General features: G+C 38.2%; 2 protein-coding genes across 4 annotated transcripts in view; both read right to left on the bottom strand.

The window, feature by feature from the left end:
* mpp7b (MAGUK p55 scaffold protein 7b) overlaps positions 1-24,149 on the bottom strand; it is a 179,062-nt gene extending 154,913 nt beyond the window's left edge. Inside the window, exons 1-9 of one of the 2 annotated variants that reach the window (XM_087240357.1) lie at positions 23,044-24,149; positions 22,415-22,528; positions 20,971-21,046; positions 19,822-19,940; positions 15,929-16,006; positions 10,258-10,338; positions 8,758-8,898; positions 2,494-2,575; positions 709-794 (exon numbers count right to left, since the gene is read on the bottom strand). In XM_087240357.1, coding sequence (XP_087096483.1) covers positions 709-794; positions 2,494-2,575; positions 8,758-8,898; positions 10,258-10,338; positions 15,929-16,006; positions 19,822-19,940; positions 20,971-21,001 — 618 coding nt within the window. In that variant the 5' untranslated portion in view covers positions 21,002-21,046; positions 22,415-22,528; positions 23,044-24,149. Of the gene's footprint in view, positions 1-708; positions 795-2,493; positions 2,609-8,757; positions 8,899-10,257; positions 10,339-15,928; positions 16,007-19,821; positions 19,941-20,970; positions 21,047-22,414; positions 22,529-23,043 lie in introns of those variants that run through there. The other variant, XM_087240356.1, reaches the window with a different exon arrangement.
* Positions 24,150-24,334: 185 nt separating this feature from the next.
* npc1 (Niemann-Pick disease, type C1) overlaps positions 24,335-27,148 on the bottom strand; it is a 43,323-nt gene continuing 40,509 nt past the window's right edge. The window contains exon 25 of one of the 2 annotated variants that reach the window (NM_001243875.1): positions 24,335-25,551. In NM_001243875.1, the coding sequence (NP_001230804.1) occupies positions 25,472-25,551 (80 nt within the window). In that variant the 3' untranslated portion in view covers positions 24,335-25,471. The remainder of the gene's footprint in view (positions 25,552-27,148) is intronic. The other variant, XM_087239433.1, reaches the window with a different exon arrangement.

Here is a 27,148-nt window from a genome sequence, read left to right as displayed (position 1 = left end):
CAAAGCACTAGAGGTGCCTGTACTTGTACCAGATTAGCTGACTAGCTAGTTAAGCTTGAGTTTAGTTCACATCAGGTCTGGGTTTAAGATACCATAAAGCTAGCTCAGCTCAGCTCCATAATATAATGGCAAGAAAGAGTGATTAAAGTTGAGTTGCCTCCATGTTACCTAGAACCCAAGATTGGTGCAAACTGAACAGAAACTTCAGCTAATCCAGCTTCATGCTACAGCCCCCAGGGGACCATTACATTAAGTTTACAATTGGTAAAACATGATTATGTAAGCACAGTTTTAACTTGCACTCTTAATGTATCACTTTCCTGCTGAAAAATCCAGCTTAAACCAGCCTGGTTTTAGAGGGGTTTTGACCATTTCCAACCTGGTTTCCAACCATTTCCAGCCTGGTCTTAGCAGGTCAGGCTGGAAAATGACCAGCCAAAACCAGCCTGGTTTAAGCTGGACATAGCTCTCCCACCCTGACCAGCTAAGACCAGGCTGGAAATGGCTGGAAACCAGCCTAGAAATGGCCAAAACACCTCTAAAATCAGGCTGGTCAACCAGCTAAAACCAGGCAACCATCCTAGTCCGGTTTAAGCTGGATTTTTCAGTAGGGTTGTCACCACTGTTGTTCATATTTCACCAGAGACAGTCCTCCATTATTTAAATAAACATCAATAAATTAAAAACAAACAAAAAACTAATGCGTACCAGTATTGGGATGATCTCCTGTAGGTTTTTGTCCTCCACTGGAACACCATTGACTTCCTTGAGCATGTCACCTTCATGAATCAGACCTGTAGGATAAAACAATTAATGGCTATAAAGTTTAGTTCACTCAAAAGTGAAAATTCTGTTAACCCTTAATGTCTCCTATTTTTTCATGTATGTATATGTATATATATATATATATGTATATATATATATATATATATGTATATATGTATATATATATATGTATATATGTATATATATATATATATATATATATATATATATATATATATATATATATATATATATATGTGTGTGTGTGTGTGTGTGTGTGTGTGTGTGTGTGTGTGTGTGTGTGTGTGTGTGTTCTTTTCATCTGAGTGGTATGAAACTATTTGAAAACCAACGCAATCTCTATCGCAATCAATTCGTAACTTTTTGATTTAGTGGCTAATTCGTATGAATTTGTACGATCTAATTCGTACAATTTAGTACGATTTGCTCATCCCCCAATGACGGTTGGGTTTAGGGGTGTGGTTGGGTGCCACACCTCCTTTTTAAAATCGTACAATTTCGTACGACTGAACTGAATTAGCCACTGAACTGGCAAAACGTAAAATACTTACGTTTTCGTGTGAGATCAGGCTGCTTAAAACACAAAAAACTGGACTTGATTTGGTTGTTTTAAAGGTGTGTAAAAAAAAAATAAAAAATCACACACAGGTTCCACAATGAAAATGAATGGGAGAAGTGAATCTTTTTATTAACTACATAAGAAGCCTTTAGTGGGGTAGAAAATGTACTTATTTTGCTCATCTGGCTTCGAAGGGAATTAACAATTACTCCTCAACTTTTTTCTTTTTTGACCTGGTTGTGATATGTCTCAGATGACATGTCAAATAGACACGGGTGCTCCTGCCAAATTAACAGTAGTTTTTCCTCCATTTCTTGGCTCCAAACAGACCAAAAAAAAGCCCTTTTAACTTCTCCCTCAACCTCCCGCTGGCCTGCAGATACCCACACTAGCGAATGCTGCTCTCTCATTGGCTGGAGGTAATCACTGATGTTATTTTCAACCAGAACACATTTCACACCGCATGTTTTTGAGTACGCCAAATATCTGACGGCATCATCAGCGATTCTCTCAGATCATGTCTTTGATAGTTCACACTGTGTGATTGTTACTCATATAAACAAGCGCAGATGTGCCTGTGATTTCAGGCATTTGTCTGCGATTTCACCAAACCTCAAGTCAAATGCAAAGTTAAGAAGTGACTGTAAAAAATGTTATTTAGGTAATCATATAAAATTCATATATTTCTATGTAATTGGTCTACTAATATTTGGGGTCAGGAAGACCCCAAGAAACCTGACTGTGATTTGTTTTCCAGGCCTGGTTAGTAATTACTCACCCTCATGTCATTCCACACCCTGCACTGCAAAAAATGCTGTTCTCACTTAAAGTTTTTGTCTTGTTTATAGTCCAAATATCTTAAAATATCTAAATCAAGAAGCATTTTCTAGACAAGCAAAACATTGTCTTGTTTTCAGAAGTAATATGTCAAAAATAAGTGTTTTCCCTTGAAACAAGTAATATAATCTGCCAATGGGGTGACAAAAGTATTATTCTTTCAAAGCAAAAACGAGTCAAATCAATCATTGTATGTTCATGTTAGTAAATGCGTTATACATGGCCCACATAGTAACATAGCATCACATTTAAGGCATTGTGAGTTAAGCGCTATTTACTGTATTATATTTATAAATTACAATGCAACTCACCACTTCTATCAGCAGCTCCTCCTCTCATGACCCGAGCCACGATTATAGCTCCAGACGACTCGTCTCTCTTTATGGTGGCTCCCTGCAAAACACACGTTTGCTGATGTTCTTCAAGCTGTCATTCAGAGATACAAATTTCCAAAGTTACAGCTATCATTCAAAGCAAATCAGCCGTAAAGCTCCAGTTTACAAATCTGAGGGGAATGATTGCTCGAAAACCTGACTTATAAATCAATTTGTGACCATCTGGATGTGAAATCTGGAGAGAAGACTTTTTCAGGAAGGCTTATACAGGTGTGAATACTGCAAAAGGAATCTTAAACATGTTGAAGCTGAGAGTTAAGTGTTGCATGGAACCATGGCAAAACAGTCAAACATGATGAGGGAAACTATAAAGATCTAATTACCACCAAAAAAAAAAAAAGAGAGATTTTAGTTATATTATACAGCTTTGTTGACGTTATACGTCTTATTCTTTTTGCTTCAGTGTCTGAAGAAATCAGCTGGTAGTGAAATGAATCCTTCAGGTTTGTTGGATCGAAACAAATCAACTAAATCAAATATGAACACAATGAATTGTGCATGGCCATGGTAAGCTTCAGGTCTATATTAGCATCATCATTTCTGATTTAATGTACACAGTAATAAGGCTCATTCTGAAAACGTACTCATGTATACATTTCTGGAGAGCGCCAAATATGTCCCAGGAGCTACGTTTTTTGCAGTTTTTGTTTTCGCAAATCCACTAGAGTCCGCTGTGTATGTTTTTTCAGATCTCAACTTTCTCTCGCGAGTGCCATTCGCACCTGCTGTTCTCTCGTAAATCCACCAGAGGCCGCTGTCTACTGACTGACTGACCAACCAATTGACTGACCCACCCTCCTCGGTCAGTGTATCTTTTGGTCATTGGATATTTATTTTAGAAACAGATATTGAAAAACAAAAATGAGTCATGTTTTAGAGGAAAAGTGGAAAAAAGAGATTAAGTGGAAAAAAACAATAGTAGGCTAGCAGGTCAGCATTGTGTCACCATAAATGAGTTGGCCTCTCTGGTTTCAAAAAAAAAAAAAAAAAAGTGTTTATTTGTTTTTGTTTTTTCACGATTCAATTTTTTGTTATTCGAAAAAAAAAGAAAGAAAATGAAATCATTTTTGAATTTTGGTTATTCACCATGGAAAAAGAAAAACCGAGCTGTTTTTTTATTTTAGTTTTAAAATTCAAAAAACGCATTGAATTTAATTTTTTTTAAATAAAATAAATAAATAAATAAATCGTTTCTTGTTTTTTAATATCTGTTTCTAAAATAAATATCCAATGACCAAAAGATACACTGACCCTCCTTCTTCCCTAAACCCAACCAGTAGTGTTTTCAAAAGCACCGACTGACCAGATCACCCACTTCCCTAACCCAACCAACAGTGTTCTGAAAAGAAATCCATAATTTTCCCACATTTTATTCATGTACTAAAATGGTTTATCTTCCAGGATAGTCAACAGACACACACTGAATACCATTCCACAGCTACTACTGCTGTCCAAGCTAAACCCCTCCAAAATATTTTAACAGCTTGCAGATGATTCTAAAATTAATAAATGTTTAGTCCTTTGAAATAAGCCTCTGAAATAACTGGCATCAGGAGACCAAGATTTAAGCCCATAACTACCATCGTCCTGATTGCAGAACTGGTATCTTCAATATAGTGCAATTACATCCTGATCTAATCATGAAAAACTTTATTAATATTATTTTGTTATTTAGGAAGAGTAAGAGATCAAAATCCTTTTGCGTCTACATATTTAAACCATAATATTGTAGTCTGAACATAAAGCAATCACGACAAACTATATATCATTTGAAAGCTTACAACCTCTAGTTTCCAATTTATTTATTAATTGATAAGATAAGATATTTCTGTAATTTGCCACAAGGTTACTCTTCAGAGTCGTAAAGCATTACTTTGCTACAGCAATCCATTTTTAAAATGTTTTTTAGAGACTAATTTTAAGTCAAATATCACCTCACTGCCCAAACCTTTTTAGAATTTTACAAGTACTGTCAAAAGTATTTAAAAAATTGTTCATATTCTTCAAAACATAGGGTCACTAATGTAATCTGAATGTCACCTGGTGGTGATTTTTGGTACTGCAGCCAAACCAAATTTGACTGAAAGCTCATCTTTAGAGATATCAACTTGGAAAATTTTGGAATATAATTTGTTTAAATATTTAGATTTTCTGCTATATTTGGACTTAACAGGTTTTGAAAAAACACTTATTTTATGTAATACAATAATATATACATTTATTGTTTTATTATTTTCATAAATTTAAAAGGAATATAACTTTTAATTTATTGAACTTTTTGAACTGTTTATGTAATCTAGCTTATAGCAACTCAGGATAAAGGTCATGAAGAGAAATAGGTAGAACATTTTATTGCCACCTCATGCTAATAGTGATGATTCAAATCACAATCATGGAAGACAACACATTTAAAATAATAATAATAAATCAATTTCCCAGTGCTGGGTTGCGGCTGGAAGGGCAACTGCGGTGTAAAACATATGCTGGAATAGTTAGCGGTTTATTCTGCTGTGGTAACCCATGAAATGGAGATTAAGCTGAAGGAAAATAAATGAATAAATCCATTAAGTCGTTGATATTCATATTTATTTTTCGTTTGAGTCCACTTCAGCATTATTCAGCACAGGGGTGGCCAATCCTGTTCCTGGAGATCTACCTTCCTGCAGATTTCAGTTGCAACCCTTATCAAACACACCTGTCTGTAATTATCAAGTGGATTTCAGGTCCTTATTAATTGGTTCAGGTGGGTTTGATCAGGGTAGGAGCTAAACTGTACAGGAAGGTAGATCTCCAGGAACAGGATTGAGCACCCCTGATTCAGCAGATGTTATACCCCAAAAAATCATAATGGGCAAAATTGGCATTTTAAAAGCTATACATTATAAATAAGACACTGAGAATGAGAAGGATAAACCGAACAATACAAAAAGATGAGCCTCATTTGAGAGGGTTTCATCTATAGGCAAGCAGTTTATATACAGAACGCTGTACAGTGTTTCCTATTTGTATTAGAGCTCTCCTTACCCCAAATATAAATGCATGTGTTTTTGTTCAGGGATTGTGGAAAGTATGATTCTGACTGATCCAGGTTGCACTTTGATATTCTTCTGAATCATAATCCAAATCTTCTCTCTAAATATGTGGGCCTTGTTAGTGCTCTGCTGATTATAATCCAGTACAAAGTAATCACATTTACTTGACTTCAGTTAATTCCTAATCAACTTCAACGCCACGGTCTTGACCTAAAGATGATAATCTAAAGAAAGTTAACCTGTGAATAACCTTTTTTTTCTGTAAAGGTACGATATCATGTCTGATAGTGTGGCTAATGCTATTGTATCTCATTGACGAATCTCATTTATACTGGGGATACTGTATGACTGCCTATAATGAATTAACTGCAGTGCTTCTACTACTGTAATAAAAGTATTTTATGATAGTAGTATATGCAGCACTGTTGCCTCACAACACAAGTGGTGCTCGCTGCAGAGCCATTTGAGGAGAGGTGAGCTCCAGAGAGGGGGAGCTTAAGCTTGAGCTCCACCTTTTTTGCACTTCTTCTACGAGTGATGTCACTGGGGGTAGGGTTAGGGGTGGGGTTGGTGTACGCATTAAAACAGCTTACAGGAGGAGGAGCGACAGCTCATGCTCCCCCTCTCTGGAGCTCACCTCTCCTCAAATGGCTCTGCAGCGAGCACCCTCTCTCACAACAAGAAGGTTGCTGGTTCGAGTCCCAACAGGATTAGTTGGCATTACTGTGTGGAGTTTGCATGTTCTCTCATGTGGCGATGGTTTCCTCCACAGTCCAAATGCATGCACTATAGGCGAGTTGGATACACTAAATTGGCCGTAGTGTTTAAGTGTATGAATGAATGTGTATGGGTGTTTCCCAGTACTGGCTTGAAGGGCATCCACTGCATAAAGTATATGCTGGAATAGTTGGGGGTTCATTCTGCTGTAGTGTAACCCTGCCGGTCGTAAACCACCCAACCCGCTCTCAGCTGGGATCGAACCGGCGACCTTCCGCATGAGAGTCGGTTGCTCTAAAAAGGAGGCTAAAGACTATGGCCTCTACCAATTGTCGGTAGAGCACCTTTAGAGGTCAGAGGAGTGAGGTTTACAGTAACATCCTATGAAATAGAAAGTGTACGTGTTTCAAAGCCACGATTCATTAGCGGACCGCTAGGATGTCAGCTTATAAACAGACCAACTGGTTGACGTGACTTTAAAACGCTCCCTTTGTCTGTGGTTACACTCAGTTACCAGCAGTGAGTCCGGTGAACTGATGACCTTCACGGCCAATCACAGTCATTTCTGTTGAGCATGTGAATACAATGGCAAATCAGCGCTGTTTAAGAACGAACTCAATGGCCAGTTATTCCAGTATCATGACAGAATTCCAATATCATGACAACGGGTTGGTCCCATTTACATTTCTCTTTATCCATATGGACTTGCATCTTATGTTTATGGCTCTGTAAATATTGTACATGTCTGCTGTATCGTGTTTTATTCTTGACTGTTTTGTTATTATATTTTAATTTTTTTTAATGTAAAGCCTAACCAGGGACGAGGGCTGCAAATTAGGTTTATGCTATATGCCCTATGTACAAAACATCGGATATCTTTGTATAACAATGTCAAGTGTATTGTCCCTGTAAAATAAACAAGCAAATACAAAAAAATATCATGACAACACTATGTGCGACAAGTCGATATATTGATTATTGTGACAGGCGTATGTAAAACCTAATTCGCCTGAGGAATTTATCTGCTATAGCAAAGCACAACAAACAAAACAGCACCTCGTCAGTGCACTCAGTGCGAATATTAGCTCACTAGTTTTCATTCACTCCTTTCAGAGGACCAATGTAGGAAATAATGAATGAGGGCACATGGGGATGATTTCAGATACAGCCACTGTCTACTAGCAACTTCCACACAGCGGCTTTGAAGAAAGTTGGAGTTCAAGTCTACATGAACCGGAAGCTGCGCCCGTTGTATTTTTCATATAGTGATCCAGTTCCTAGAGAAAAGGAGTATTAAGCGAGAAAACAATGGGCGTGGCTTGTTTTTTCTACTGTGAGCTGATTGGATGTAGTAAAGTAGGCATTTAATTTAGAAAGATCAGCAAAGGTGTTTAGGTAGAGCCTCCTCATGACACCTCCTCCTCATCGCCATTTATGTTTTTTGTCAAAACTGACAGCTGGAGGGGCGTGGCTAAGTATGTTAGCCCCGCCCAATTCTTCGCGCAGACCTAGGCTGTTTCTCAATATGCGTTCTTCAGCGGTCTTGCGTCCTCGTGCAACGTCATCATCAGCTGCCTAAGTTCAGTTCCAATACTCAACACCGCAAGTACGGAGGACGCGTGAAACTTCCCGGATGTGATCTTGATATCGAGGACGCACCGATGCAGACTTGAGCACCGAACTCGCTCTGGAAGTTCCAGAAGTCATTGCGACTGGAGGTGGGAAGCGCTGCATTTTATTTAGATTTATTATTAAAGTTCAGAGATATCACTTATTTACCTCAGGAGTTTCCCTAAATGAATCGGTGGAAGTAAACATTACCATTTACATCTTAATAAAGGAATAAACACATTAAGGGTGTTTGTTTGTTGAAATTCGTATTAAAATCTGTTTTATTTATATTGTGCAGAGTATATTGATAATGTTTTTATGCAGAGTATATATTTTGAAGAGGGGGGAAACAATAAATCGTTGTATGAAGGCTGTAATGTTTAAATAATTTACCATTTAAAACACGTGAAGGTCATGTGACCATCAGGAAGAACGCAGCATCTCAATTCTCAAAGGACGCATTCTCTGCTCTCGCGGTCTCCTGAGTTCGTTCTTCCGAGGACCCCTGGCAAGACCGGTCTTCACAAGAACGCTAGTCCGTTCTCTGCGTTCTTGGAATTGAGAAACAGCCCTAATCTGAGAATTTAATTGAACGCAAACAGGAAGTGTATTTTCAGATTTTAATTTTATATTACAAGAGCAAACTTGTTTTTTTTTCTTAATGACCTGCACTGATGAATTGTTCACCACAAAACTAGCAATGTGAGCTAACCAAATCAATACGGTTAGTTTTGACTTTATTTGTACATTAAACTCTGCAGACCAGTGGCCCTCTAGAGTTCGACTCTATAGGATTTACTCGGTTATGTTATGCACTCACCAGTGGCTCTTGGTTTTTAACCAGGCAAACAATCTTGATTGAATCTTCATCTTCCTCGTTGCAATCAGGTAAAGGGGGCAGAGGCGGCAACCGAGGGTCAAACCTTTTCTGCGCCACCACATCATGCACTAACAGAAGAGTCTGAAAAGGATAACAAAACAAAACATAGGTACAGTATCACATGTAACACTTTACAATCAGGCTGCATTAGTTAATGTTTTCACTAACATGAGCGATCAATGAACAGTAAAGATTTATCTATTTTCCTTTGGCATATTTTCCTTTGCCTTATTTATCAGTGATCGCCACAGCAGAACGAGCCGCCAACTATTCCAGCATATGTTTTACGCAGTAAACGCACTTCCAGCTGCAACCTAGTACTGGAAAACACCCATACACTCTCACATTCACACACACTCATACACTCATACACTACGGGCCAAATTAGTTCACCCAATTCACCTATAGCGCATGTGTTTTTACTGTGGGGAACCCAGAGGAAACCCACACCAGCACAGGCAGAACATGCAAACTCGACACAGAAATGCCAACTGACTGTAAACTGTATTTTATATATGAAAGTGTATTTAATGTTTAATGCTGTGCTTCTATTTTAGGTGTGACTTTTTAACATTCTGTAAGGGGTCTACAGATGAAAAATAGCCATTCTTAGCTAATTCTGGCACATTTGACAGTAATGTTTATTAATGTGCATTAACCCTGTAAACAACTAAACTAAACTAAAGACGCCTCTCATATGGAGAATGACGTCACATGCATTGCTCAGGTGAGAGTTTTTCACAGATTAAAAGTGTAAAAATCCTGATGGTTCTGTGGGTCTCGTCTATCAAATCAGAGCTTTATGTTGTATTTTCTATTGAGTTCAGATCAGGTGATTGGACCATTCTACAGCTTGATTTTCTTTCTCTGAAAGCATTCCAGAGTCTCCTTGGCTGTGTTTTGGATCATTGTCTTGCTGAAATGTCCACCCTGGTTTCATCTTCATCATCCAGCTAATGTAGATGTCAGACTAAAGCAGGGAATATTAATTTACAATAACATAGGGCAGAGGTTTGCTGAAGAACTTCTAAGAGATTTCAGCTGCTGTCTGGGCTTTCCATGTCTTTCTAAACCTCCCTTTCTTCATGTGTTCCCTGCGTCATTTCAATTTATTACACATAATTTGTAAACTAATTAGATTTGTTTTCTTTTTATATATGGATTTCTTTGGTTGTTACCAACATCTGTGAGTCAAAAGCACCTTTAGAAATGCGACATTTATGGTATAAACCTTTCACCAAATTGAATTACACTCATTCTTGTCTTGACCAATTCTGGATTAAGTATTTTGAGCCACTTCAAATGCTAACTACTATATATATATATACTATATATATATATACTATATATATATATATATATATATATATATATATATATATATATATATATATATATATATATAATAAGGGTTGACCCAAATGTATGTATTGTTCTCACCTGTACATGAGGTTTGGAAAGCAGGTTTAACAGCTCTGTTGTCTCTGGACTGTTGACTGTATCCTGCAGCTCTTCTGCTAGCTAGAAGGAAAAATGAAATACAGTAATGCATATATGGTAGCTTAAAAGAGATTCTGTAAGACAATTCTATAACTACTAGAATGGCCATAGTGGTCATTCTGACCATTCCCATATAAGACGTCAATTTGTCATTTCATATTTACATTCAAAGCTTCCATGGACTTTTCACATTTTCGGGTTTCTCTGTAGTGTAAATCATGGTAGTTGGGTTAACTTAGAGCACAGTGAATGGAAAAGTACAACAAATACATTTCTTTATGATCCTATTTGCTGAAAGAATTAAAGAAAAACTCCACAATGGTGTTATAAAGACTTTCAGAAATATATATATAAAAAAAAAATAGTGTGAGACTGATAAAGGCAGCCAGGGGAGAGAACAAATTTACTGTCCTGCCCCCATAAACTCTGAGTTTTATTTTAATTTGATGCAAATATGTTTTAATATATACATACACATATAAATGTGTATATCTTTTAATAAAAGAAACAAAACAGTAAAAACTTAAGGATTTAAGATGCTGACGACCAAGAAATGCATCAGAGCTGTCTTGTGAAAAGGGTCCATTGAAATTTTAGAATTAAGCTTTGCATCTGTCATCTTATTTATTAATCATTACCTTGCAAAAAAAAAAAAAAAAAGATTCTTTTTGGTAATACAGCCGATAAATATAGAAACATATGAAACATATGGTTCATTCGGCTGTGGCAATCCCTAATAAAACAGAGATTTTAACGGGGAGAAAAGAAAGCCTACCGTATAAATACAGTGCATCTGTAAATTATTGATAGCGCTTTACTTTTTCCACATTTTTATGTTACAGCTTTATTCTTGAATGGATTAAATTCATTTATTTCCTCAACATTCTACACACAATACCCCATAATGACAATGTGAAAAAAAAGTTTTGTTGAAATTGTTGCACATTTATAAAATAATATACCTGAAAAATCACATGTACATCAGTATTCACAGCCTTTGCTCAATACTTTGTTGATGCACGTTTGGCAGCGATTACAGCCTCAGGTCTTTTTGAATATGATGCCACAAGCTTGGCACACCTGCCTATGGGAATTTTTACCCATTCCTCTTTGCAGTACCTCTCAAGCTTTATCAGGTTGGATGGGAAGCGACAGTGTACAGCCATTTTCAGATCTCTCCAGAGATGTTCAATAGGATTTTGGTCTGGGCTCTGGCTGGGCCACTTAAGGACATTCACAGAGTTATTGTGAAGCCACTCCATTGATATTTTGTTGGTGTGCTTTGGGTCATTGTCCTGCTGGAAGATGAACCGTCACCCCAGTCTGAGGTTAAGAGTACTCTACATCAGGTCTTCATTCAGGATGTCTCTGTACATTGCTGCATTCATCTTTCCCTCTATCCTGACTAGTCTTCTAGTTCCTGCTGCTGAAAAACTTCCCCACAGCATGATGCTGCCACCACCATGCTTCACTGTAGGGATGATATTGGCCTGGTGATGAGCGCTGCCTGCTTTTCTCCAAACGTAACGCCTGGCGTTCACTCCAAAGAGTTCAGTTTTAGTCTCATCAGAGCAGAGAATTTAGTTTCTTATGGTCTGAGAGTCCTTCAGATGCCTTTTGGCAAGTTCCAGGTCGGGAGTGGCTTTCGTCTGGCCACTCTACTATACAGGCCTGATTGGTGGATTGCTGCACAGATGGTTCTCCTCTCTCCACAGAAGAACACTGGAGCTCAGACAGAGTGACCATTGGGTTATTGATCACCTCCCTGACTAAGGCCCTTCTCCACTGATCACTCAGCTTAGATGGCCGGACAGCTCTAGTAAGTGTCTTGGTAGTTCCAAATATCTTCCACCTACAGATAATGGAGGCTGCTGTGCTCATTGAAACTTTCAGAGCAGCAGAAACCTTCTGTAACCTTTTCTGCAACCTTCCACAGCCTTCCACAATCTTGTCTCAGAGGTCTACAGACAGTTCCTATGTCTTCATGCTTGGTTTGTGCTTTAACATGCACTGTCAACCTTGGGACCTTCTATAGACAGGTGTATGCCGTTTCAAATCATGTCCAATCAACTGAATTGACCACAGGTGAACTCCATCGAAGCTGCTGAAACATCTCAAGAATGATCAGTGGAAACAGAATGTACCTGAGCTCAGTTTAGAGCTACACGGCAAAGGCTGTGAATACTGATGTATATGTGATTTTTCAGGTTCTTTATATTTGATAAATTAGCAGGAATTTTAATAAACATTGTTTCACATTGTAATTATGCAGTATTATGTGTAGAATAATGAGTAAATAAACAAATTTAATCCATTTTGGAATAAGGCTGTGACATTACAAATGTGGAAAAAGTGAAGCGCTATGAATACCTTCCGGATGCACTGTATGTATTTATCCATATATAAATAGTTCTAGACTGCTGGCGAAGCTACACACCTCACTTTCACTTCACAAGCAGCAGTGCAAGTTTTGCTAGATAGAAATACTCAGAACTTTTTATGTTTTGCAATTTGAACAAAATAACGTTAGATTGAAAGATATTTAAGATATTTTCTGGGTATTATAGAGTATTAATTTAATGAAGTTATTAAATTAATAAATTTCTTATCTGTAAGAATGATCACCTTGGTAGTTCTAGTGTTAAAAGAGAAGATTTTGAGCATGCCATTTGGCTTAATGTATGCATCAGGTATCATGAACTGATCTGGTGCCAGTTTGCTTTGGCAAAAAAAAAATTTTTTTTTTGGGAAGAACATACTTTTTTTTAAGTTTAATCCACTTAAATTGGCTAAAATTATTAACTTAATTCCTTCATGTTGCACTGACACAAATAGATTGCGTAGAACCCAGCATTTTTTACAGTGTACCCTGAAAACCCAATCTTTCTGGTAATACAGTCTATAAATATTGGAAGGGCATCCACCATATGAAACATATGACAGAATAATTGGCGGTTCATTCCTTTGTTGCAGCCCCTAATAAACAGGCACTTAGCCGAAGAATAGTGAGTAAGCCTATAAATATGCATTAATACACATATATAGTTACAGGACCATTCTAGTGTTAAAAGAGAAGTTTTTGAGCATGCCATTTGGCCTAATGTATGCACCAGGTATCATGAACTGATCTGGTGCCAGTTTGCTTTGGCAAAGCTTAGACTTCTGGTTTAATCACACCAACCCATGTGACAATAATATGTTTGCATAGCAAGTCAAAAAGCCACGGCACCAAAAAAACCCTGGAGAACTTGCCGTTTCTGTTGGGGTTCAGCTGAGCAACACGCACTCAAAAAATGATGTTTGTTCAAACTACTTATTTAAAATGAGGTGAAACAACACAATTCTTGAGGTGTTTTAAGGACAACATAACTGTTTAAAGTTCAATCCACTTAAATATCCTAAATCTAATAAGTTACTTAATTCCATCATGTTGTACTGATTGCATTTTTTACAGTGTTACCTGAAAATGCGATCATTTTGGTAATACAGTCCATAAATATTGGAAGGGTACCACCATATGAAACATATGACAGAATAATTGGTGGTTCATTCCATTGTGGCAGTCCCTGATAAACAGGGACTAAGCCTAAGAAAAGTGAGTAAGCCTATAAATATGCATTAATACACATATATAACTAGTTACTGGACCATTTTAGTGCTAAAAGAGAAGTTTTTGAGCATGCCATTTGGCTTAATGTGTGCACCAGGTATTATGAACTGATCTGGTGCCAGTTTGCTTTGGCAAAGCTCAGAGGTCCAGTTCAATCTACGCCAACCTACTTGACAATGCTATGCGAGTGTTTACATAGCAGGTCAAACAGCCACAGCACCAAGAACCCTGGAGAAATCGCCGTTTCTGTTGTGGTTCAGCCGAGCAACAAGCAGCTAGACTGAATGCGGTTGAGGGTGACCCCGGACCTGACATTAAACATACATTAAACCTCCAAAAATGAAATTTTACACTGAGCCGCGACATATAAGGAAAATGCTTTTAACGGCTTAATGCTCCAAAACGTCTTCTTCATTTTCAGCCTGAGAGAAGATGGAAATTGATATTGTTTTAAAACCTCTCCTGGACTTAATGAAATACAGCGTACGCAGTCAAGAGCTGGAGGTAATCTTTGTTTTAAGAGTCTCAGCAGAACTGAAATGATACAGGCAGCTGAGTGTTTTTGCAAGATGTGAAAGGAAGAGGAAAATATATTTTAATAAAACATGCGATGTGATTGTTGTTAAAGGGATATAACTAATAAGGGAAGACAGAGGCTGAAAGAATAATAAAAATTAAATGTGAAATAAGGAGAAAGTCAAGTCGAAGAGTGAAGAAAAGTTTCCATCCAGGTTTTATCTTTGTCTTTTGAGGGACAATAATTTTATTATATTTTAAACAAGGCCCACAGTGGCATTTTATTATTATTATTATTATTATTACTATTATTATTATTATTGATATTTGCCGCCATTTTATAAAGAAGTGATGATTTTGTTCTTTTTGACTTGTTGGATGGAAAAACTGATTTATTCGCTGTTTTATGCGATGTTTAAGTTTTCCATTACCCCTATACACTTTAATAATGCACTAGTAGTGGGAGCAGCCGTTTGTAGTGGTCTCTGAAACCATAGTGGACGTTCTGAAGTGCATGTAATCAATCCCACAATGCACCACATTAATGAGTGTGCAACCTATGTATGACTCAAGGGTTACCAAACTTGGTCCAATTAAACACACCCAATCCAGCTCTTTCTAGTCATAGATACATAATATTGTCAAGTGGGTTGCTGTAGATCAGGGAACATCAAACTCCATTAGCTCCAACCCTAATCAAACACATGTGAATAAGCTAATCAGGGTCTTACTAGGTATATTTGAAACACCCAGGCAGGTGTGCTGAGGCAAGCATTCTGCTGAGGAGGAGTTTGGGAACAATTAAATCGCTGAACGAATCGTACGGGAGTCGTTGGGATAATTAGGTAAAATAAATGTATATTATAAAACAATGATAGTGTTTTTGACCTTGCATGCAGATCAGCATGTTGTTGGAGACCCCCAAAACCAAAATATGACCTTTATAATGCATAACAGGGGCTCTTTAACGTTGATTTTCCACTGGTTTCTCTTAATGCAAGACTGTTTTTCTTTTTTAATATTTAAGTTGACTTAACTAAGTGCTTAACTCATAAAATTAAGTTACCAATATTAAAAAACAACAACAACAACAAACAAGCTATTTTACTTTAATTTCAGGCCTTCAGTTTCCACAAGTTTCCTAACTAACATTTTACAGTTGATAGATGTAATGGAAAACTGCGTCATGTTGGACATTTATGCACCAAAAAATGCAGATGTTTTGGTCCTGAACATGGATGAGAGTTGCCAAATTATTTCATTAAAAAAATAACACAATAAACCAGCGAGTGTCTGCGTGTGCAGTGCATATGTTTATGTGACTCTAGGGGTGTTCGCTAGTAATCCCTTCCAGTACACTTCAAACCGACAACACTAAACAGACTAAAAGGTCCTGCAACTGAATCCCGTCCCAACGTCTCTGGATTGTCTGATCACTTTTGGTCTGGAGACAAAAACCACGAGGCGCCCCAGAGGAGAACTTACGCGGTGAGCCAGGCCCTGTGTGCTGTCCAGCAGCGGAGCGGGGCGCTGGGCCCTGTACTTCTGCAGCCTGTCATAGACCTGCAAGAAGAGCAGAAGTGGCGTTAAACCCCCGTCCAAAGCGCTGAGGGTGAACGTGGACCCTCACCTCTCAGATTCATCTAGTAGCAAAATGTTACTCTGAATTACGCGAGTAATACATCACACAGTGTGATCAGTGTGTATTACAGGGGAGTTCTGCTCTCCTCTGATTAACTCTTGATCAGTTTATTGAAGGACGTAAAAACAAGATGAGAGTCAGTGCTTTAAATAGCAAGAAATAGTTTGCTCTCTTTAATAATACATAAGTTTACTTTGATCTTATATAATACATATCGAAAATATAATTAGTGTGTTTGCAGGGTATATGCAGGAATGCTTAAGGGAATTTCAATACCTTTTTTAAGACTTTTTAAAGACCTTCTCAGAATATTTAAAGACTTCATCGCCTCTCCAAGTTCTAATCAGTATCAAATCTGTACCTTTAACAGTTGTAGTTAAATAAATCAATGAAGCAAAACCATGCAACAGATAAGCTCAGAAGAAATAAAGCTTGAAAGAATAAATTATGTTGTTGTTTACAGTGACAGGCTTCAGCCATTGTTTTCAGCCAACTCGTTTTTCCCCAACCAGGAGTAAGCAAACTTACATTTTCCCGTTTGTTTCGCTTTGTGGTTTCACTAGATGTGGAAAGCGTCACATCACTTTCCTACGTTTGTCGCAAACTAGGTGACATTACCCAGACGGACGCACCTCGGCCCGGACACGTGGATCGAGCATGCCGTTGTTAATATTAAGAGGAAAATAAATATATCAGTTTTTTTTGGAGTCAAACACTTTGGACAATGCTTGAACAAAATTTAAGACCTCGTAAAACCGTGATTAAGACTTTTTAATACCTTTTAATCAACTTCTAATACTTTTTAAAACCCTGCAGACACCCTGGTTTGGTGTGGCATTCCTTCTATTGACGTAAACCTAACTGTGTGTGTGAATTTAAGAGCCGCTGAGCTAACAGGTCGGGAACACACACACACAGACAGACAGACAGACAGACAGACAGACAGACAGACAGACAGACAGACAGGATGTTTTTCTCTTGCGCTTCAACCACATCTGACAGATTATAACGGCTTTAACACACACACCAGTTGTGTGTCACAAAAACACTCCGTAATCCACGCAAAACGCTATTGAAACACATTTTCGGATTGCAAATTACCAGTTGTAAATGCTGTTCAAAACATTCTACTGGAAGACGCTGGTCGCTATGGCGCCCTCCATGCAGCTACCAAGAAAAAGAACAATAAATATCCTTAACAAGACCAGCAAACCCATAAATCCATAAAGTGGTGCAAATAGATTTGCCATTTAAACTACATGGTGCAAAACGTGAAAATTACAGTTGTGCTGGTCTGAAAATAGCAACAAATTGCGCCAAACACGTCTTGCGCCTTATTGTGACCGGTGTACGATAGGGCCCTCTGCTCTCACAGTAAAATAATACATGAAATCAAATAAAACTAAAATAAATCAAAATAAACGTGGTCGTCTGTTTATTGGTGTTTATGAATTCAAATTTGTCATTGTTTGTTTTTTACAGCATCAAAAATAGGTCATCTTTGACTATCACATCATCTAAAATAGCCAATCAGAGAGCACTCGATCAGAATAAACACAATATCCAACAAAACACTGATAAGTTTGGTTAATAGTTTGATGTAACTGAATTAAATATGGGTGACATGGTGGTTCAGTGATTAGCACTGTCGCCTCACAGCACTGTCACCAGTTCAAGTCCCAGCTGGGTCAGTTGGCGTTTCTGCGTAGACTTTGCATTTTCTCCCTGTGTTGGCGTGGGTTTCCTCCGGGTGCTCCGGTTTCCCATTGACAGTAGTGTATATGATTGTGTGTGGATGAGTGTGTATGGGTGTTTCCCAGCACTGGGTTGCAGCTTAAAGGCATCCGCTGTGTAAAACATATGCTGGAATAGTTGCGGCGACCTCTGTAATATAGACTAAGGTGAAGGAAAATGAATTAATGAATTAAATATAGAAATTTGCTTCACTGGAGCACAAATTAACATTACCGTCACACATAATATATATATAATTTGCATAATTCACACCCTGCTGAATGAGTTTTGGGTGTTTATCTGTCTGTCTGTCCACCGGCTGGGCTTTATATACGGTCTAGGCAATGGGAAAGCTATTAGAATACCAGCCAAGGAAGATGTAATCATATTTACGGCCCTCACACAGCTAACGCTACTCATAAAGATGAGCGTGTTTGAAAACAGATGTATAAACTAAAACTATTCAACATTTTTTAATAGATGACATCACACACCAAAACCAGACACCGAGCTCTCTGTGCATCTTGCTGTGCCTTAAAACCATGTGTGGTGAGAATTGGCATATCAGACATTTCAGTTTCAGACATTGTGCATCTTATATATAGCAAAGATAAAAGCACTGGCATTTCTGTGAACTCAGTCATGTGCAAAACAATTTACGGAGATGTATTGTGACTCGAACCGCATGCTACATTTATTTCTGATTCTTATGGTGTGTTTCTTGTGAAGTTTCTTCGTTCTTGTTTGGAATGGAAGTATAATTACTTGTTTTCCAACAGGGGAAAAATAAAAAGTAGCTCAGATTTCCTTTAGTCGTATCTAGCAGAGCCTTGGAAAAAGCAGCAAACATTCTCTCTTTGCGAGTGCTTAGTGTAATCCTTTAGTTGCATGTTTGCGTTCGCTGCTGACATGGATTCTGACATTAGCTGGAACTTGTTTTGTGGTGAGAATTGGCATATCAGACATTTCAGTTTCATGTTTTGCACATGCAAAAAAAATCCTATAGGCGAATTACCGGTTTGTAAACAACCAGGATGTGCGTGCATCGAGACTGCAGAAAAACCCGGGAGCGCTATAGGGAAGATTTTAGGGGGGCTCAGCTCTTTATAAAGTAAATAAATTTATTATTTGTTTATTTATTATTTAAATTATTTATTATTTGTTTATTTATTTATTTATTTGTTTGTTTTATTTATTTATTTATTATTTATTTATTTGTTTATTTATTTAATCATTTATTTATTTATTTATTATTTGTTTATTTATTATTGATTTATTATTTGTTCATTTAATATTTATTTATTTATTTATTTATTTATTCATTATTTGTTTATTTATTTATTTGATTATTTATATATTAATTTGTTTGTTTATTAATTAATTAATTTTTTTATTTGCTTATTTATTATTTGTTTATTTATTAATTTTCTTTATTCATTTTCTGTTCAAAATTATTACTTGTTTAAATGTCAGAAAGTTTTTTCACTTATTTTTAAGTGCAAAGAGAAATGGACTATTGTTTATTCATTATTATTTTGTGTTGTACAGTATTATTTGGTTGCTGAGCAGCAATAAACAACACTTTAAAATATAAAGAGTTTTCATGTGGTTTTAGAAACTGGTAGTTTTAAAATGTATGAATGCATAATAACCGTGAAACCTTGATTATTCCTCTAATAATAAAGTAAAATACTATATAGTAAAAATACTATAATCGTACAACCAAAAACTATAATCATTACATCCCTAATGACAAATACCTATTGATTGCCATAAAAGACAAATGACCAAACCTACACACTCGCAACCTGAGAAAAATGCTCTAAAACCTTATAAATACTCCTCATATGAGCAGGAATTTCTTCTTTATAGGGTCAAGCCAGTGGAACAACTTGGTCTGAATAATTTTGTCCGATTCAAGTCATATAGGACTGGCAAACAGCAGTGCCTAAAGTGGGCTAACACCACTCATATACCGGTGGCTGCTAAAATAAAGTCTGACCTTAATAAGCAGATGCAGAGTGTTGCCCATGAGCATGTCCTGTAGAAATGAACTGTCCTCTGAGGTGTCCATGTGAGACTCCAGGCCATACAGCAAAGAGGCCAGCAACCGACACACACCTGAAGATCCCAAGCAGAGCAGCATGATTAACACTTTTCTCTGAACTATCCATCTCCATAATAGATCAGTTCTTTTATTAAAGTGGGGGAAACAAACTTAAATATAGGGCGTTAATGATTTGTCGCATTCAAATATCGCCCTCTACTGGCCTTAAGTAGGAAAGACTGGGGAAAGTTGTTACCTTCCTCTTTATTTTTGAGAAGCCAGTGTTCAGAGTGTGATTCAAACTAGTTACAAGTGTCTGTTTTTAAATTGCATTGATGTTATCTTTACAGCACAAACAGAAAATGCTTAGTTTCGTTTGAAACAGGAGTGAAATATTACGTGTTAAATTTACAAACATAATCTAGGTTAATTGTAACACACCCTGGGGTGAGATGAAGCATTATGATTTCCACTGGGGTTAGATGCATCATCATAAAATGAGAATTATGACCAAAAATTAATTTAAAAGCTTTTTATTTAATACCAGCCTTTTTCTTTGTGGAGTTTTTTTGTGTCTTTTTTCAAGACCAAATATCTAAAATATCTTTAATCAAGAGGCATTAGACAAGCAAAACATATAATGTGTTAAGTAATAATATTTAAAAATTAAGTGAGTTTTTCCTTAAAAAAAAAAAAAAAAAACTCAGCAGGCACAGGACGTCAACATGACGTCAGATTGGTGTTGTATTCCAACGTTCTGGGACGTTGAATTAGGTGGAAATGAAAATTGATTTGACGTCAGAACCCAACATCAGGCCAATGTTAATGTCCAATGCCGGACAGACATTGCATTTTGGTTACTTTCCAACGCAACCTAAAAACAACAAAATATCAACATCTAATGTTATTACAGCTTGAAGTTGTGAGGATGTTACCTCTATGACGTCTATCAGATGTTGGTTTTGGTTGCCATACATAAGAGTTAGTATTTGACGTCAATATGCCTCTGGAAAAAATGTCCCAAGTATCCCACACACTCAAGCCAGCAGCCAAAGGTTTCACAAGCATTAAACTGAACTCATGACTCTTAAACATCCTGCTCACCTCCTGGTCCTGATGATGAGTTTGGCATCATGATGTGTCCTAGTAACAATATATAGCAGGACAACAGATGAAGGCCCTGCTTATGAGAGAAAAAAGTGAATAGTCATTGATTCTATAAGAAATCAGACAAAAAATATATATCAAATAGCTCAATTTCAAATGGTTTCTCATAATGTATGAAAATACCACCACCTAGCGGTAATTTTAATAGTAGTTTTAAACATTATTCTGAAAAGTTTTGGGGGGAAAATGCCATTGACATACAATGGAAATCATTAGCCCCTACATACAGACCTTGCTGGAAAATTACCGGCAATTTTCCGGAAAGGTGTGTATGTGTGAACAGACCCTTTTTAAAATACCGGTAAATTCGTTCTGGCTATTTTCTGGAAAGAGAAGTTGTAACAATCCCAGTAATTTGCCAAAATGCTGCGCTGTGCGAACGCAGAAGGAAGATTGCCGGTCTAAAACGTGCCGACGTGAGACGTCTGATTTAATTAGTGATGGGAAGTTTGGATCATTTTACTAGCTCGGATCTTTAAGTCTCGTTCATCGAGATGAACGAATCTTTTTTCGAGTCATTTCATTCATTTTGTTCAATAAGCCAAAATATTTTTAAAATGTTTCAAATTGCTTCCAAAACACATCTACAACAACAGCCCTCCCTGCTGAAAAATCCAGCTTAAACCAGCCTAGGCTGGTTGGCTGGTTTTAGCTGGTCGACCAGGCTGGTTTTAGAGGGGTTTTGGCCATTTCCAGCCTGGTCTTAGCTGGTCAGGCTGGGAGATGACCAGCTAAAACCAGCTTGACCAGCCTAGCCAGACTGGGAGCCCAGCCAAAACCAGCTATGTCCAGCTTAAACCAGGCTGGTCAAGCTGGTTTTAGCTGGTCATTTTCCAACCTGACCAGCTAAGACCAGGCTAGGAATGGCTGGAAACCAGCCTGGAAATGGCCAAAACCCCTCTAAAACCAGCCTGGTCAACCAGCTAAAACCAGCCAACCAGCCTAAGCTGGATTTTTCAGCATGGATTTTATTTTTAAGAATAGCTTTTTTTTCTAACAAGGATGCACGTTTCCAAAATTAGTAAATAAATACAGTACACAATCTCAAATAAATGGTGTTTACCATAAACATATTCAGCAGCACAACTGTTCTCAACATTGATAATAATCCTACGTTTTTAATGTGACACTAAAGAAGACTAACAGCTGCTAAAATTAGATTTATTTATAAATAAAGTACATTTTAAAACATTTAAATTATACTTTATTTTTCATGATCTCTGAAATAAAGAACTCTGTCATCAAGAGACATTTTTCAAAGTGTTATAGACAAAAGTAAATAAATAAATAAATAAATCTGACATGATCTCCATTCATTACTCAGAATACCATCAGAACATTAAAGATGACTGTCAGGAACAGATATTATTTGTAAGCTTACCTGGTCAGTGGAATGATGTTCCAGTAATGGTCTTGTTTGTTGTATGCAAAAAGAGAAAACGAGAAAGTGTCTGACTCACCGCCATCAGGCAGAATGATAATCATCAATAATGACCTAAATGGAACCGACAAGCAGAAACACTCAATAAATCAGCATCATTTCGACCTCTTTAGCTGCTTTATATGTTACAAAGTATATAGAAACCAGATAAAGAAACTTAAAAACTTTAAGACCTTTTTTAAGACTCTTTCCATACATTTTAAGACCTTAAAACCACTTTAGGTTTCAACCGGAAGCACTGGCGAGATTTTAACTTACAGTAAATTTGTTAAATATTAATGTAAGAAACTAATCCTAAACTAAAACGTTATTCATATACTGAATAAAAATCTTAAATCTAGCTAATTCAGCAGGCTGGCGCCTATAGAACTGCAGAAATAACGGTTACTGCAGCAAACAAAGCAGCATGATGTCAAATCTAGCAGGATTTCACTGATTTCTTAAACTACACAGCATGCTGATATTCGCAGATTTAATTCAGGCAAACTTTAGCACACAACCATACACTGCATAGTCAAAAATGATATAAAACCTAATACTTTAGAAAATAGCATTTAAGACTTTAATACTTTTTAAGTGCACCCCAAGCAGCAAAGGAATGCCCTCGAGGAGCTGGAGGAACTGTCCATAGGAAAGCCCTCGGAGAAGCAGGAGGAACTGTCTCTCGGTTGGCCTAAGAATGCCCTCGGAGGAGCTGGAGGAACTGTCTCTAGGTTGGCTTAGCAATGACCTCGGAGGAGCCTAGGAATGCCCTCGAGGAGCTGGAGGAACTGTCTCTCGGTTGGCCAAGGAATGCCCTCGGAGAAGCTGGAGGAACTGTCTCTAGGTTGGCCTAGGAATGCCCTCAGGGGAGCTGGAGGAACTGTCTCTCGGTTGGACAAGGAATGCACTCCAAGGAGCCCAGGAATGCCTTTGAGGAGCTGGAGGAACTGTCTCTCGATTGGCCTAGGAATGCCCTCCAAGGAGCCTAGGAATGCCGTCGAGGACCTGGAGGAACTGTCTCTCGGTTGGCCTAGGAATGCCCCCCAAGGAGCCTAGGAATGCACTCGAGGAGCTGGAGGAACTGTCTCTCGGTTGGCCAAGGAATGCCCCCCAAGGAGCCTAGGAATGCCCTCGAGGAGCTGGAGGAACTGTCTATCGGTTTGCCTAGGAATGCCCTCGAGGAGCTGGAGGAACTGTCTCTCGGTTGGCCAAGGAATGCCCTCCAAGGAGCCTAGGAATGCCCTCGAGGAGCTGGAGGAACTGTCTCTCGGTTGGCCAAGGAATGCCCTCAGGAGAGCTGGAGGAACTGTCTCTCGGATGGCCTAGGCATGACCCCCAAGAAGCCTAGGAATGCCCTTAAGGAGCTGGAGGAACTGTCTCTCGGTTTGCCTAGGAATGCCCTCGAGGAGCTGGAGGAACTGTCTCTTGGTTTGCCTAGGAATGCCCTTGAGGAACTGGAGGAACTGTCTCTTGGTTTGCCTAGGAATGCACTCGGAGGAGCTGGAGGAACTGTCTCTCGGTTTGCCTAGGAATGCACTCGGAGGAGCTGGAGGAACTGTCTCTTGGTTTGCCTAGGAATGCCCTTGAGGAACTGGAGGAACTGTCTCTTGGTTTGCCTAGGAATGCACTCGGAGGAGCTGGAGGAACTGTCTCTTGGTTGGCCTAAGTATGCCCTTGGAGGAGCCGTCTCTCGGTTGGCGTAGGAAAGCCCTCGGAGGAGCTGGAGGAACTTTCTGGGTAGAGGGAAGTCTGGAATTCTCTACTAAGACTGCTACCTCAGTGACCCAGCCACGGAAAAAAGCAGAATGAACGAATGAATTATTATGCATGATACAAAACACACTTCATGTTTCACAGATGTGGACACAGGCACAGTCGATAAATAAAACAATCTTTTTTATTACAAATTAGTCCGTATTTATTCCAAAAAAAATCTTCAAATCAAGAACGTTTATGCACAAAGCAGAAACTTTAGACTGCTATAATGTCCATGAGGCACACGCATCTATCTTTTACCAAAGCTATGGAAATGTTTACATAAATGTCCAAGTTTTCAGTCCCTGACTAATGACAAACATTACTTTGAAAAATCACATCATACCCACAATTCCTATCAATCCCAAACTTTCATCATAAAAATAACCATTTATTTGTATGCAAACACATTTCTGCCTTGCACGTTGCTAAGTTTACTATAGTAGGCTAATTCCCCTTCCATATTGATGGTTTACAAAACCATGTAAGCAGCCATTTTAAAGCTAAACTGTGTTAGTAATTGAAATAAACAGGCAAATTCTGAACATATGAGAGTTAAACCAAACTGCAACCTATCTTTGCTTGTGTTTTGGTTAGAATTGCCGCCTTAAGTCACTAAACTAATGCTAGCACTCCCTTTATTAGCATGTCTATGCTAATTAACGCAGCACAACTTTGTAAGTAAACAATTTTAAAACGTCCCACAGCAACCAATTTCATTAATTAGCTAAGACTAACGTGGTTTTCCTGCTTGAAAACAACACCGTTCAGGTCATGCTAGCAATAAAGCGCTAGCTGTGTGTAACATACGGTTCTTGTCAAAGCATCACAATACATCAAGAGATTGTCCACACGGTTCTTTCATTATCTGTGAATTTGACTCGTTATGTGAAACATGCTAACAATAAGTAAATAATTGCATACAAATAAATAAAAAAAGGATTAGTCAAACATTTTTTTACACGTATACATTCATACAAACGAAACAAACGTTGCCCTCATGCTCTCGTTGTTGCTTTACCAGAACCACAGGTTTGTGTTTAATGGAAATAAAAGTTTTCTTCTCCACAAACTCTATATACTGCATCATGTCAGGATCTACCAAGTGTGTTAGGTTTATTTGGTGAACGCAGACAGGAGAAGTAGTGGTAGAAAGGTCTTCTGTTCATCCAAAGCACAGTCCTGAGTTAAGTCTGTCAGCTGAATGAGTTACAAATGTGTGTAACATGAATATGAAAAGCTGGCGTCGTCCGCTGAGGATCAGTAGATGAGCCGCTCTCTCTCTGTGCCCACAAACCTGTTGTGCGCAGCTAGAACCTTTGCTTTATTTACAGACGGGCCTGTGAGATAAAACACACAGAGATGATTTTAGAACATATTATTCATTCATAATATGGTTTCAGAAGTCATTTTATTATTGCCAAATTCATTTTATTCTCCGCCAATTTTATTTTTTCCCTTTTCTGCTTTCAAAAAGCATGTACACTTACTGGCCACTTTATTAGGTATACCTTATTAGTACCGAGATGCAGCAATTTTAGCGTTCAGAACTGCCCTAATCCTTCGTGGCATGGATTCAACAAGGTACTGGAAATATTCCTCAGAGATAGTGGTCCATATTGACATGATAGCATAACGCAGTTGCTGCAGATTTGTCGGCTGCACATCTATGATGTGAATCTCCCGTTCCAACACATCCCAAAGGTGCACTATTGGATTGAGCTCTGGTGACTGTGGAGGCCATTTGAGTACAGGGAACTCATTGTCATGTTCAAGAAACCAGTCTGAGATGATTCACGCTTTATGACATAGTGTGTTATCCTGCTGGAAGTAGCCAACAGAAGATGGGTACACTGTGGTCATAAAGGGATGGACATGGTCAGCAACAATACTCAGGTATGCTGTGGTATTGACACGATGCTCAATTGGTACTAATGGGCCCAGAGTGTGCCAAAAACATCCCCCACACCATTACACCACCACCAGCAGCCTGAACCGTTGAAACAAGGCAGGATGGATCCATGCTTTCACATGTTGTTGATGCCAAATTCTGACCCGACCATTCAAATGTTGCAGCAGAAATGGAGACTCGCCAGACCAGGCAACCTTTCTCCAATCTTCAGTTGTCCAATTTAGGTGAGCCTGTGTGAATTGTAGCTTCAGTTTCTTGTTCTTAGCTGACAGGAGTGGCACCCGGTGTGGTCTTCTGCTGCTGTAGCCCATGCGCCTCAAGGTTGGACGTGTTGTGTGTTCAGAGATGCTCTTCTGCAGACCTCGGTTGTACCGAATGCTTATTTGAGTTACTGTTGCCTTTCTATCAGCTGGAACCAGTCTGGCCATTCTCCTCTGACCCCTGGCATCAACATGGCATTTGCGCCCACAGAACTGCCGCTCACTGGATATTTTCTCTTTTTCAGACTGTAAAACCTAGAGATGGCTGAGCTTGAAAATCCCAGTAGATAAGCAGTTTCTGGAATACTCTGACCAGTCTGTCAGGCACCAACAACCATGCCACGTTCAAAGTCACTTAAATCCCCTTTCTTCCCCATTCTGATGCTCGGTTTAAACTGCAGCAGATTGTCTTGACCATGCCTACATGCCTAAATACATTGAGATGCTGCCAAGTGATTGACTGATTAGAAATTTGCATTAATGAGCAGTTGGACAGGTGTACCTAATAAAGTGGCCAGTGAGTGTATAAGATACAATTTAAGGGGACACCTCATCCAAAAATGAAAGTTATGTCATCATTTACTTACTGAATATGAGTTTCTTCTTTTGAACATAAAGAATATATTTTGAATAATGTTGGAAACCGGTAACCACTTCTATAGTATTAGTTTTTCCTACTATGGAAGTCAATAGTTCAACAGAAGAAAGAAACTCGGGTTTCTGGTTTAAAACCACTTGAGGGAGAATATATATTGAGTACATATT

This window comes from Danio rerio, chromosome 2, assembly GCF_052040795.2.
Source record: "Danio rerio strain M-AB ecotype USA chromosome 2, GRCz13ab, whole genome shotgun sequence".
Classification (NCBI taxonomy): domain Eukaryota; kingdom Metazoa; phylum Chordata; class Actinopteri; order Cypriniformes; family Danionidae; genus Danio; species Danio rerio.
This window is presented reverse-complemented; position numbering and strand designations above follow the sequence as displayed.